The 13,546-nt window shown below is 40.7% G+C and overlaps 1 protein-coding gene and 1 long non-coding RNA gene across 18 annotated transcripts in view; both read left to right on the forward strand.

Annotated features, from left to right (window-relative positions):
• Nucleotides 1-13,546, forward strand: part of PIK3C2G (phosphatidylinositol-4-phosphate 3-kinase catalytic subunit type 2 gamma) — a 241,376-nt gene that overhangs the window by 188,843 nt on the left and 38,987 nt on the right. For all 17 annotated transcript variants that reach the window (XR_010362871.1, XM_064421393.1, XM_064421392.1 and 14 more), the window contains 3 exons: nucleotides 1,842-1,951; nucleotides 8,805-8,997; nucleotides 9,573-9,694. Coding sequence is in view for 16 of the 17 variants with exons in the window: in XM_064421393.1 (XP_064277463.1) it covers nucleotides 1,842-1,951; nucleotides 8,805-8,997; nucleotides 9,573-9,694 (425 nt within the window). In the remaining variant the exon portion in view is untranslated. The remainder of the gene's footprint in view (nucleotides 1-1,841; nucleotides 1,952-8,804; nucleotides 8,998-9,572; nucleotides 9,695-13,546) is intronic.
• On the forward strand, nucleotides 4,154-5,094 carry LOC135301416 (uncharacterized). The gene is made up of 2 exons (XR_010363187.1): nucleotides 4,154-4,229; nucleotides 4,981-5,094. It is a non-coding gene; the product is annotated as an uncharacterized LOC135301416 (long non-coding RNA).

Raw genomic sequence — 13,546 nt, forward strand, 5'->3', positions numbered from 1 at the left:
CTATTACTGTAATAAAGATTTTTTCATATAGAAAGTTATTAAAAGGGACTTTATCACTCCCTTTTCTGGTGAAGGGCAAGGAGCTTAATTTGCAACAATATGAAACAACTTTTTTTTTTTTTTTAATCCAAAGGGGGCAGAAGTTGTTCTCATCTTTTATAAATGGGTTGAAAGTATATTGATAAATAGCACTATGTGTCCTTCAGTACTGAATATTGTTATTGTCCCTGCTGTCAATCCACTTTAATTCACCTCATTAGCTTTCTGTCTCTCTATTCCTTGCCAGTCAAAACTCTGTGAAGACAGCAATCTAACTGTCCAGTGGTAACTTGGAATGGGCTGACGAAGATTTTCCTCATAATGCCAAAAAGAAAATGTACAAGTGTTGAGAATGTTTGAAGGAATAACCTTAAAATAAAATCAGTGCTTCCTTTTTTCTTTGCTGTTACTTTAAAAACTCAGTGGGTCTTTCTGTCTGAGCTAGACATAAATATCAGTGGAAAATACACAGTAGTGACTGCAAATTCAGATACATTTCCATCTGAGCAATCTGAAGGAGTGATGTTTTTCTGCATTGCACACAAAAAAAACTATCACTCCCAACTTGCTGTGACTGCAGAGAAAAATCAGTAGGTTTTGAAGTGAGTAAATTTTATTGTTGTTATTGACATTTGTAAATGCCTGGAGAGAGCTGCATGGGCAATTGGACACACTGAGCTGTCTAATCTCCTCAAGTTTTTACTTTGCAAGGGGAATATTGGTATTATTTGTGTTTTTAATCTAATCTGGCTAACTAGAACAGCTGTGTCCCTCATTCATGGAGAGTGATACCTGCTGCAGAGGGCAGCTCTCACTGCCCACTCAGGGCTCCTGCCATGAATCAGGGTCTGAAGAAGCTCTTCTCCTCCTGATGCCTTGTGCAGGCTGACCTGGAACAGAGGCTAGACAGAGCTAAAGAACAAAGCAGGGATTTATTAAGAGGCCTCAAAAATATCTACCTTGGACAGCATAACCAAAACTGGCCACAAAATGGACAGCAGGTCACAGGGTCTTGCATTTTTATAAGTTCTGCTTGATTTGTATATTGGAGTTAATTGTCCAAATCTAGCTGTAGCCCATGCAGTCCCATCCTTCTTGTTTTCTCTCTTCATTCCACCATTGTTTGAGCTCTGGGGCTGAGATTTGGATCATTTGTCCTTGGTGCCCAGCTGGAGCAGGAATTGTTTTGTCTCCCTGCTCTGTGCACAGAGCTCACCATCCCCTGATATGAACCTCAGACCCACACACTAAAACAGCACAGAATGTGAAAAATATAAAAGCTAAACCTAAGGCATCACTCCTCTGACTGTAAAGGGAGTGAATCTGTGTTTCCTTTGCAGGAGGAGCCCAGAGCAGTGCTGGTGGAACCAGAAGTTACAAATGAGAGGGTGGCATTGTGCTAAATTGAATTAGGGCTAAGATAACCACAGAAATGTGGTTACTATTGTTCAGGTGGCTGAATTTGGTCACCTTCCCTTTATCTCCATTAGAAGGATCTGAAGGAGGCTTAGCCATGCACACCTTGAGGTTATGGTGTCAGAAGAGAAAATAAATAACTACAATGGATCGTTGATCCTGACCCATGCCTCCTTCAGGTGCCTCAGTGTGAAGGTTTACAGTGCAGTATATTCACTTTATTATTCCAGGCATTGTTCTAGCATCAGAACCATTTTTCAGATCAGCAAAACTGCTTTACAAGACTGTTTTGGTGTAAAACCTTTCTTCTCACACTCAGGCCTGTTTCATTTGAATTTGTTTTCAATAGAACAGTGCGCTAATGATCTAATATTATTTACATTTAGATGCTGCATGCAGGGTTGCCCGAGCTGAACAGCATCCAGGATCTGAAATATGTGTATGACAACCTCCGTCCTCAGGACTCAGATCTCCAGGCTACAAGCTACTTTACAAGGTAAAACCAGAATATTTCCCAGAAACCTTGTCTTCTTCAGGCACGGAGCAATTTTTCTCCTATGTTAAGAAGCTTAATCAGGGAAATTGCACAGAAGGGCAATTTTGCTTCACATGTTTACTTTTAAAAAGTCGTTCCTTATGCATGTTGTAACAAATTTCCTCAAATTTCTGGAAGAAACAGTTGTGCATTTGTGGTACACTTGTAACAAGTCACTTACCCAGTGCCTGGAGATTTCTTAGGCTTTCATGATAAAACCATCCTGATTTGTATGTAATGTTTTTTCTGTTTTTAAATACAGCAGCTACATGCAAATGGATTTAAACTGCTTAAAGAGGTTCAACCTGTTAACAGTCTGAATGAGAGCCTTCAATTTCTGCATTTTACTCCTTTTTCTCTTCCTCCTTTGACTTTCTGTGTTGCCTCAGAGAGGTTGCTTTCCCTCTGCTAGCCATCATTTCTCCATCTGCAAATCAGTGCTGCTTCTTGCTTTTAAACAATGCACAGATCAACCACAGAAAAGCCTTGTGTGTGAATATAGATATATTTGAAGCTTCACTTGTGTTAGGATAATGAAACCTCTCACCTTTCAATGCTAATAGCTGGGGATTAATGAGGAGGAGTTGCAGCTGGTGTGCATAGAGTCAGTCCAAGACCCTCAGTCCTGATCTTTCAGGTCAGGGCTCTGCATCACACACAATTCCAGCTGCTGCTCTCATGATGCTGGAGTGAGTGCAGAATTCCCTGGAACTGGAAACCCACTGCACTTGTGGGCACAGCATGAGACAAAATCTCCCTGTCAGAGTCTGCCCTGAGCAGCACCATCATGTCCCAATGAACTCATGTTCCCTGGGCACCCTCTACACTTGGGAAGCAACTCAGATGGCTCTGACATTATGAAAGTTTGGGGAAATTAAAAGTCTTCTGCTTCTATGTCTCCTTTCCATGCACTAAAATCTGCTGCCAAGTCACTAAAATCTGAAGAAACCAAGGCAGCAAGTTTGGAGAAGGCTGGGCCAGTAACTTAGACACTCATAGGGTGACATTTCTTTGGAAAAAAAAAATATATATAAAAACTTGTCAAACAAAACTATTGTTCCATTACTTTACTCACAGCATAGCACTAAGTTCCTTTTCCTGTAGCACTTGCTTTTTTTCATATGCTTTCACTCCTGCCCCTTAGCAAGATTGTTATATTTTAAAATTTAATTACAACTTCACATTTGTCATCAACTCCTACCTTATCCTTTACTTTAAAATTTCATATATTCCCAAATTACAGGCTTAAATTTCCACTTCAAATAGGAAACATGCAGTTTCTAATTAAACTGTAGAAGTCTTGATTCTGTCAACTAGTTCAGGTGGTGGTGTCTGTCTCTCATGGGTAAAATACCCAGTTCGTTTAGTTAGGGGGAAAGGGCTGGGATATACAAAACAAGCAGGAAAATCAGAGTGTTCAGAGTGGAAATGGCATCAGTGGCATGCAAAGCTCAGAGCTGGTGCCCCTCTGGAGATGGAAAGGATCAGCTTCCAGCTGGGTCAGGTATGGCTGGGGTTGACATCACTGCAGCCTTGCTTAAGGAAGAGTCAGGATCAGGGCAGAGCTGGATCTCCATACTCTTCTTTTTTTGGGGGTTTAGGGACTTCAGGGTGGGAATTCACCTGCAGTCTTCCTCAGCCAAAGCTTGTGGAGTAAGGCCATGAAGTGACATGAGAAAATAACATTTTCAGAATAATTTCAGAAAGGAACAAGTCTGGACCATACTGTACCTGTTTTTCAAACTGACCTTAGAAAGACAAAGAAATTGGAAGTTCTGATTATTAGCACAACTTCTAGTAGTTCTCAAACCCCTTGCAATTTGTAGCTCCTTTTTCTCTATAATTGCTTCCAAAAACACTTTGTTGTCTTTTTAAGCTCTTTTCTAGACAAGGAGAGTTGGAATGTTAAACATTGCCAACAGAAAGGTGTTTCTTGTTCTAAGCACAAGGTAGTTATTGTAATCTTTCAGATTCAATCCTATAACATGTCTACAGAAAATCCCAATCTTCTGCTAGTGGAAACAGGAGAACAGTATTCCTCTGTATTTGTGTAGAAATGGGCTGCTGTCAGCAATTGTCTGAGTTTGGTTTAGCACTAACACTGACACTGGCCCTAGTGTTATTTAGAAACAGCACGAAATGATGGATGATGTCACAAGAGCTCCTGGCAGAGCGATGTTGATTTGTTCTTTGCCGTCACCTCTTGGGCCAGCAGAGCAATTGTGTCGGGGTTTGCACTGTAATGTACTGACCCCATTCAGGCTCCTAAAACATTCTGTGCTTTACTGGATTCCTTTGGTCTCGTTCTTGATTTAAGTCATGTGCAGCAGGCTGTGGTGTCACTTGTGTGCAGCTCTCCCCACATGGGGTCAGTCCCCTGTTATGAGCTGATGAGCGGCAGCGTTCAGCCCCGCAGCCCTCTGCAAGGTCACACCCTCACATCGTGGGTAAACAATGCACCAATTGAGAGTTAAACAAGAGTTTCTGTGTTTCCTTGGCAGTCCTGTGCACCTACTGCCAAGTGAAACATCGTTGTCTCTCCAGCATCTGCCCTGAACTCAGTTTGATCCTTGAAACTCAATTTGATCCTTACCCCTCCCTCCTTTCCTCCTCCCCTGACAGCACAGTTTTATCAGAAGCTGGAAACCCATCTTACCTCTGGATATAAATTTCCTCTATGGTTTTGTGCAGATGTCTTCAAATGTCAGCATGGTGTGGCAGGCTGCCTGACATTTTTTATGTGCCTGCACAGGGATGTGTATTTAAAATTGGTTTTAAGAGCATAAAGTTAGCCTAATGCAATGAATGGAGTTGATTTCAATTGATTGCAGTGTGCAATCTAACCCACTCACAGAAGCCCATGAATAAGAGATGCAGGGTGGATCTGACAATTACCAGGGGAGCACAGTGCATATCTTCAGCAGCCTGGTGGAGAGGGGTGCTGCTTGGGTCAGCTCCTTTGTTTATTTATTAATGGACTCATTTTTTAGGTACCTGTCGCTGCTCAGGTCAAGCACATCCACTCCAAGCCACAAATGCCAGCAGCTTCAAGCTGGACAATCCACAGTAACTCCTTTCAAAACGTGGGGCTGATCTCAAACTGGTCAGTCAACTCTGTTTCTCAGGTGGCTGAGGGTTTTTCAGCAAGAAATTTCCCAAAAAGTCAAAACACAGTGGAAGTTGGTGGCATCTGAAAGGGAATGGACCAAACTACAACACCAAACTTTACTTCAGTGATGTTCAGGTGGTTTGTAAAGATTGTGGTGTATGTGCCCCAAAGGAACAGGAGGCAGACTTCCTCCTTGAATTTATGTTGTTTGAGGGATTTGTATTATAAAAGGTCTGTTGCTGAAAGCAGTAATATTCTGGAAAACTCTATTAATAGGGGAGCATACTATTCAACTTGCTTTGAAATGGAGCTTGGTAAATTCATGGATGGAAATGTGGAATATAAATGAAACACTGTTCATTAACATCTGAGAATCCCATGAAAATAAATTTTGCTCATTATACTCTAAATTATTTCCAGGCCTAGATGGAAATGAGAAGCAGGATACCATCAAGAAAGATAAAGAAATATCCACCAAGGCTAAAATCTTAATAACTAAGCAGTAATAATGATTGTATGTGCTGTGTATAAAGGCTGGTGTGTCCTGAAAAATCTGAGCACCAGCCCTCAGAATGCCTGTCCTATAAGGAATGTCTGCTTCCTAAAACTAAAGTGGCAAACTACCACTAGTCACTTGTGAAAATATCAGCCAAAGTTTTCATCCATCTCCTTTTACACAAGCAGCCAGCCAGTCTGTTCATGTTTTACCTGATACTGTAATTTGACAGCTCTGTAGAAAGAAAGAAGCCAAATCTGAAATTCAAAGTCAATTTCAGCAGGTGGAAAGCAGAAAGTCATTACTTTCCAATAATCCCAGATATTTTACTTTCTTTTCTGAGAAGTAGGTCAGACACCAATCTGCATGGTAAACAGTTATTGTCATGTGGAAAATAGCACTTTTCTCCCTGAAAACCGTGTTGGCAATATTTGGATTGACTGCTAATATTACTCTAGTTAATGACAGTTTCAGTTTTCTTCTGATTAACCTGGGCTTTTAATAACCTTTGTACTGTTCACTTTGTTTAGCAATCTCTAGAGCATCAGCCACTAATTTCCTTATGCAGCCTGGGCTACCAGAGCTCTCAAATAAATAATAAACTTTTTGTCATCTTTGTGAAGGCAGAGCTTTGGGCACAGGCAAAGGTGGTAATGGCCAGGGAGCAAGAGGAGGATTTTTACAGAGAAAACCCATGATCTTACTGCTTTCAGCTATTGCTAAGCTTAATGTGGCTAGAGAAAAGGAGGTGTATGGGGATGTGGGAGAGTTCAAGGAGAAACTTCCACCACTAGTCCCCGGGATGAACTCTAAAAATGCCAGCAGAAAGGGGAATCGGGTACCACAATGTGATAAACTGGGTCACTGAACTGATCCAGGCCAAAAATAAACTGCAAAATCTCAAAAAGATAAGACACACGGGTTTGATATACCCCATTGCTCCATATTTAGTTAGGAACCAGCTTTTGGATAAAAGGGTTTCCTCAAGCCAATTTGCCCTCGAAAGAAAGTGCAGAGAGCCACAGGCAGAGTTGTTCCACCTTGCTGGGGAGACACAGAATAGCAAAGAGGCCTTGAATTCTTAGCTGATTACATGTAATAAGGTTTGCTTAATGTTTTCTATCCTAGCAAAGAGGACTGCATGCAGGCAAAACAGAGAGGGGGAGAAAACAACTCATACTTCTGTTCTTATTTGATTTTAGATGTAATCATTTCAAATAACTCACAGGAAAAATCTGCAGCGATGACAACACAAGGCTCTGCTTTAGATCTAAAGTATGTGATTAGCAATCTGGGTTTTAAAAGTATTTTAGAAGCCTAATGGCCCCATGGAAGGAATAGTGGTAGTCTGATATGTAGTGATGATGTCTGAATTAGTAGTAATTTACAAGCTGAGGCCTGTTTTATGTAAATGAAAATGCAGTGTGTTTAGCTGCAAAGTTATTGTGCCTCTTTTACTAATGTGGCAAATTCCCTAACTGCTGTGCCATAATATGGCCAGTTACAGATTCTATAACCTAATGTCTCAGTGATTTAGGAAGTGTTTAAACTGCACATTAAATTAAACACATAGGAGTTAAAAAGGAAGAGTTCACCCCTGATGCAGCTTGGTTAATCATCACTGAATTGATTCTGTACTAATATTTTGAAATGGGATTTGTTTTCTTGTTTTGCCTCAGTGTTTTAATTTGTTTAATTTATTAAATAGTTTGTGTTTCTGAAGAACGTAACTAATAATTAAGATAATTAAGCAAATCAATTCTGAGGTACCTTTCCTTGTATTACATTAAGAGGAACATATACATCTTTCCTCAGTTTACTATGCTAATTAGTGTATGATAAATTCACACACTATTTTGAATAAAATCTGAATTTCAGGGGGGGTGAGTTGGGGAGATGCCTGTAGCTAGACTATTCCTTATTCTTTCTAGTTTGGTTCCATCATCTGTGTAGCTGCAGACTTTAGCCAGAGCATCTGAGATCATGGAAATTAGGCTAATGCAATGAATGGACTTGATTTCAAATTATTGCAGTACCCATTCCAACCCACTCACAGAAACCCATGAATAAAAATCTAATCTGAAATGACAGGTGGAGCATTTGCTCAGCTTTGAACAAGGCATGATGAAGGTGGTTAAGGATGTTGTCAGCCCTTGTAACCTTGTTAGAGATAATCCAAAACTGGGAGACAAAAGAAAAAAAAAAAGAAGGAAAAGAAAACACAGCAACCCCCTGACAATTTGGTAGAGGGTTTGCTGCCATATAATTTGAAATTAATGGGTTGTTGTACTATAACATCAGAACAGATATAAGTTATCTTCAGAGAGCTACAGAAATAACCAGTGTCACACAAAAAAAAAAAATTACCATCAGAAGTTAATAGGTCTTAAAATTCAATTAGCAATTGAATTCAAGAGAGCAAGTGTTTTCTAAAGAGTACTGCATCTCACTCTTCAAAGACCCGTGATTATCTTGTGGTGTTATTTCTCAAGTCGAGTTCACTCTCACATTTGCAGTACATATCTTCATGTTTATCTAGGGGTTTTTTTAATCTATTGTGTCTTTTCTGATGAAAGATCTCAAAACTCTAGGCAATCAAAGCAGTGTTCTGGCTCCCCTTGCACAGGGATGAGATGGAGTGAGATACCAGGAGGAATTTCTCTTTTTTTTTTTAAATTCATCTTAAGCAGTTCCACAGGGATAGAGCTCTTAAGAGCTAGGTAGAGGATTTAGCAACACATCACGCTCAGCTAAATCACAAATTGAATCCAAGAGCCTTGCTCAAACACGTGTAAGCCCATGTGAGGTTAGTGTAACCAAAAATAAATATAATCATGACTAGTGCCTCCTCTCTTGCTCAGTACAATGAGCAGTGCTGTTCAACCCTGGGACTCCTCAGAACACACATGAAAGTTTTCTGCTTGTCCCTGATGTCTGAAATAAGTCCAGCTCGTGAGGAATAGCTGCTCCAAGCTAAGCCTTGAGGCAGGTTGTGGGAAGAACACTGAGCAGTAGAGCTCAGGGGCTGGATGTGCTGCAGTGCAAATAGCAGTGACTGGTGTGGGGGGGGGGGTGTATGTGAGGTAGGCTTTAGAATTTGGGATTTTTTTGGACTTGGATCCATAAAAAGAGGGGTCAAGGAATGGAAGCAAAAAAAAAAAAAAAAACAAAACCATAAATAGCGCCTCTTCTGTTTGTTCCTTCTTCAGGAAAATAAAAGAAAGTTTGGAGTGCTTTCCTGTTAAACTCAACAACCTGATCCACACTCTTGTGCAGATGTCAGTGGGGAGCTCTGCAAAGCCTCCAGCTCCAGAGACTGTCCCCCAGGAATGGATGATGCTGGACACAGAGAGGTCAATCTCAAGGGCCACCATTCTGGGATTCAGCAGAAAGCCTGACCCCGTGAGTGTTATCTTCTTTGCTTGCCCTCATTTGCCTGGATCTTTAATGACACTTTCAAGAAGTGATGCACTCTGCCTCTGCCTTTATAGAGGATGTGCTTGTGCTCCATTAAAAGCATCATGGGATGAATAGTGGTGCCATAAGCAGTGAGCTACCAGAGAGCAAAAGCACCAGGCAGACAGATATTTGCAGGGAGCCATTAAGGAGAACAGTTCATTCCCTATAGTGAAAAATAAATCAAGAGCTAATTAAAGCATCCAGAAGGAAAGCATGGCACAAAATTAGGAAGCCTAATAGAAATTGGAGGCTGTTATATGATGCTTTAATGGTGCACTATTAGTTTTCACACACTGCAGTGATCTTTCAGTGTTTGAGTTGTATGCTACCCAGGCAAGTTTCTCTTCCCGTGCAGCAAAGACTATGAATTACAAACTGAATTCTCTGGCAGTTGGCACTACATTAAAGGAAGGTTTTTCTTTGTTGAAATCACCCTATATGTTTTCTTGTACCTTTTTTTTTTTTAAATTTGTCTCTGATCATTTCTCTTCTCTGCCTCTCCTTTTTCCCCAACACAGGTATTCCTTGTCCAGGTGGTGCAGACCTGCAACGTGGTCAACTTTGTGGAAAAATCATTCCACCAGTTCTCAGAACTTCACAGCCATCTCCAGAAGCAATTCCCATCTCATGCCCTCCCAGAGTAAGGCAGCAAAATAGTCAATGTTATTGTGCTGTTAAGTGGTTCTCTCTTCTGAGCTCAGATAAATCTGTGAGAATATTCACAGCAGATATATTTTTAGAAGCACAAAGGCAGAGTGACATATTCTATCAAGCTTCCTATTCAGCCCCAGAAGAAACTGAATCACAGACCATTGTGGCAGTCTAAGTTTTATATTTTATTGTTTCTTTTTTTAATGGGAGGAGAAAAGGGGAACAGCTTGGGCCTGACAAAACTATTTCTGAAATTAAAGGGTAAGTGGCATTGACTTAATTAAAAGCACCTTTAATATTTTTTTACTTTCTTCATTATGTTTATCAAGACTTATGGCAAGATACATCTGTTAAAGCAATGTAGGGATGTTCACAGTGGGTCAGAACAGAAATCTCTGAATCTAGCACCATGATGAACATTTTTACAACATGATGCACATTCCCCCAGATGAGAAATACACAGTAATCTTATGTACTGTCCTGCCCCCAAGCCCAATATTTTGTGCCTCACATAATTTGGTTTAAATCCTTTGAAAAATCTGCTGTCATTAGTTGCAATAATTCTGAATATTATTTTCTATCCATATGCATGTCCATTCCTGCTTTTCATTTTCTGAATGTTATTTCTTTACAGTTTCCTGGGGTAGTGAGTCCCATGGTTTATTTCTGTCTTACATAAACCAGCTTTGCCTTATGTGATTATTGTCCATGGATTTAGAAATACAAGTGTTTTTTCTACATATATCATATACCTTGTGCTGCATCCACCAGTGAGTACAAAGTTGACCTCTCTTAGACTGTGTTTCTGTCTCACCTGGTACAAGCCCTTCTTCAAGCTCAATCTACAAAAAAAAACATAAATCTGGCCTGAAATACCAGCAGCTTACTTGAACCAAGCTGAGATCCAAGTGATAGGCTTGAAAAAGAGAAAGGTCTTTGGATTTGACATGAAGTAAATAGCCACAAACAACATGGTTTGAACTTAAAATCCACAAATTTCAGATCCAAGCTTGATATTCCCCCGAGCTCATGAGAAGCATTCTGAAAAAATGGCTTAAGGTTAGTTAATTCTAGAGAATCTGTCTGCCGCCTGAGGGGATTTTATTGACTCTAATTTGATTCATTATGGCTTTCTCACATGAACTGGTTTGCAGCAGCTGGTGAGAATTGAAATTTCACTAAACAAATACTGAAATTGCTTGAATCATGGTTTTGATTTGGAGGTAGTTGCAGGCTAACTATTGGGTTGTAAAATAAAATATTTAAAAAGTACCTGTTTATGAATTTTTCCTGTGGTGAGCAGAGCCCTTTGAAAAGAAAATACATTTCTCTTCAGAAAGACATAAACCTCAGAAACCCTGTAGTGAATTTCAAAAATAGTACTAGTCATTTTTCAGATAAATCTACCTCTGATAAAATCCTTTGCAACATTTTCACAGTTAAAGAGCACTTCAGAACTCACAGAGGGTAAATCTACATATACTGAGGCTGTCTCTAGGAGCTCCAGTGCTTTATTGCCATAATTCAGTCCCAGCAGTATCCTGCCACTGCAGGATCTTTCCCCAAGATTCTGTTAAAACAATTCATTTTATGATGTTTTTTGATAGGCACGTTTTTTAATATTAAAATTTTGTGTTGTGTTCTAACAGAACTTCATTAATTTGAGGTTTTTCATGTATCCCAGATTTTATTCCAATAATAAAAACCTAATTATTTCTTTATAGGAAGTTATTACAGAAACTGCCATGCCATATCAGACCATTAGTCTGCCTGTGTGTTACAAAGCTCCAGCTCTGGCTGATGCCAGATGCTTCAAAGGAAGGAAAAAGCCTTGTTCCACAATGCAATCACAAAATCAGTTTAAAAGTGTCTGATTAAAAAATTCAAATGTTTCATATTGCTAGAATAATTGGAACTGCTAACAGAAAGGACTTGGTTTCTGCTTTGTAATGATTCTATGGAATTGTACGTATTCATGTCTCATTAGCAGAAAACAATGAAATATGAGAGTGCTTCATACAAGTGATAAATACTGAGTGTATTGTAAGAAACAAATGGCAAAAGCTCAGAGTTCCCCGAATCTGAAATTTCGCTATTGACATGGATTCATTCAGCCCACATTTAAAAGTTAGAAACACAGCTGCCCTAAGCAAGCCCTTGCAGCCTAGCACCATCCTTCTCTTTTGATTTATGGGAGGGTATTAATTGTGTTTAATTATTGTTTTGTAAAGTGCCAACAATCTTTTGATCTAACAAATTATGTAGGTGACATAACTTAGACACAGAACAATGTTCAGACAAGTAGGAAGTGCAGTGTTCTGTGTAGGACGTTTGCAGATGATGCAAATTCCTATTTTTCTGATCCATTTCAAGTCGATGCCAAGTATCAGGTTGGAAAGTTCCCCTTTTCTAACACACTCACAAGGGCAAGGCCACTGCCAGCACAGCCACGATCCATCAAAGGCAAGAAGGGCTTTAAAAGAAGGGTTCAGTGCCACCACAAGGTTCACATTGTGCTTCACTCCAGCAGTCACTGGGGCTTCTCTGTCCTCTCTTTGGCCACTGTGCCCTGGATGCATCTTCTGAGGGCCTGCACTCGCCAGCCAGAGCCCTCTCTTTGTGCTACACAGACTGATTCATTTCAAGCTGCTTCCAAACTGTTCTCCTCTCCCACCCCTTGAAAGAAGCCTCTGTGCTCCAGATGACCTGGGCTCTATTTTTATCCGGGCTGTTCACATGTGTCATGAGTCAGGGTCGTGTCTTTCCCCTCCTCACTGTGTGTCCTGCCACTGTGATTTTGTGAGGGAAGAGTCACGTCTTCCTACCCTGAGCCCTGATCCTCCAGTGCCATGGGCAGGGACCATCGGAATTTCATCCATACATGCAGCATGCTGATGTCATCCTGCTGGCTTAATCCCAGACTAAGTCACACCAGAGCTGAGTTTTTCCCTTCGGGATTTTGCAGCTGCCTTCCTAAAGGCTGGCCAAGTGTATCACAAACTAGACAGATGCTTTGTCTGAACCCTTCAGACACCTGTGGAGATCTATTGGATAAAAAAAGCTCATAGCAGTGATGCCTCAGATTTAGCTTTTATATTTTCAGATTCTGTGCTGCTTTAGTGTGTGGGTCTGGGCTTCACATCAGGGGATGGTGAGCTCTGTGCACAGAGCAGGGAGACAAAACAATTCCTGCTCCAGCTGGGCACCAAGGACAAATGATCCAAATCTCAGCCCAGGAGCACAAACCCCGTGGGCTGCAGAGAGAAAAACAAGCAGGATGGGACTGCAGGGGCTGCAGCTGGAACTGGACACTGAACTGCAATGTGCACATGGAGCAGAGCTGAGCCCAGGGAGAGACCCCGGCAGCGCTCGTGCATTTTGGGAACATTTGGGTTCATCTTGGGTGCAGCCCTGGCTGGGCTCTGGTGCTGCCCAAGGTGCATCCATGGAGGAGATCCTTTTGATAAATCCCCGCTTTATTCTTTAACTCCATCCAGCCTCTGTTCTAGATCAGCCTTCCCAAGGCATCAGCAGAAAAGAGAGAGATTTGTAAACAAGACACGCTTTGCAATAGTGGTGGTGGTGGGACATGAAATACACCCAGATGAAAACTTCTATCTTTCTCTGCCTCATACATTAGAGGACATAAAGCATAGTGTTAATTATGAATCCTGCTATTAGCAATCTGTATCACAAAACCCATTATGTGCAATTTAACACACAGATAGCTTTTCTAATGCTCCTTCAGCCTGGGAGATAAATACCCTTTGTCAGGGCAAGGTTAATACAAATTGATTATGTGTGTTGTTAAAACTCTAACCTTTTGACTGATCCAATATGC

Source organism: Passer domesticus, chromosome 5 (genome assembly GCF_036417665.1).
Source record: "Passer domesticus isolate bPasDom1 chromosome 5, bPasDom1.hap1, whole genome shotgun sequence".
Taxonomy (NCBI): domain Eukaryota; kingdom Metazoa; phylum Chordata; class Aves; order Passeriformes; family Passeridae; genus Passer; species Passer domesticus.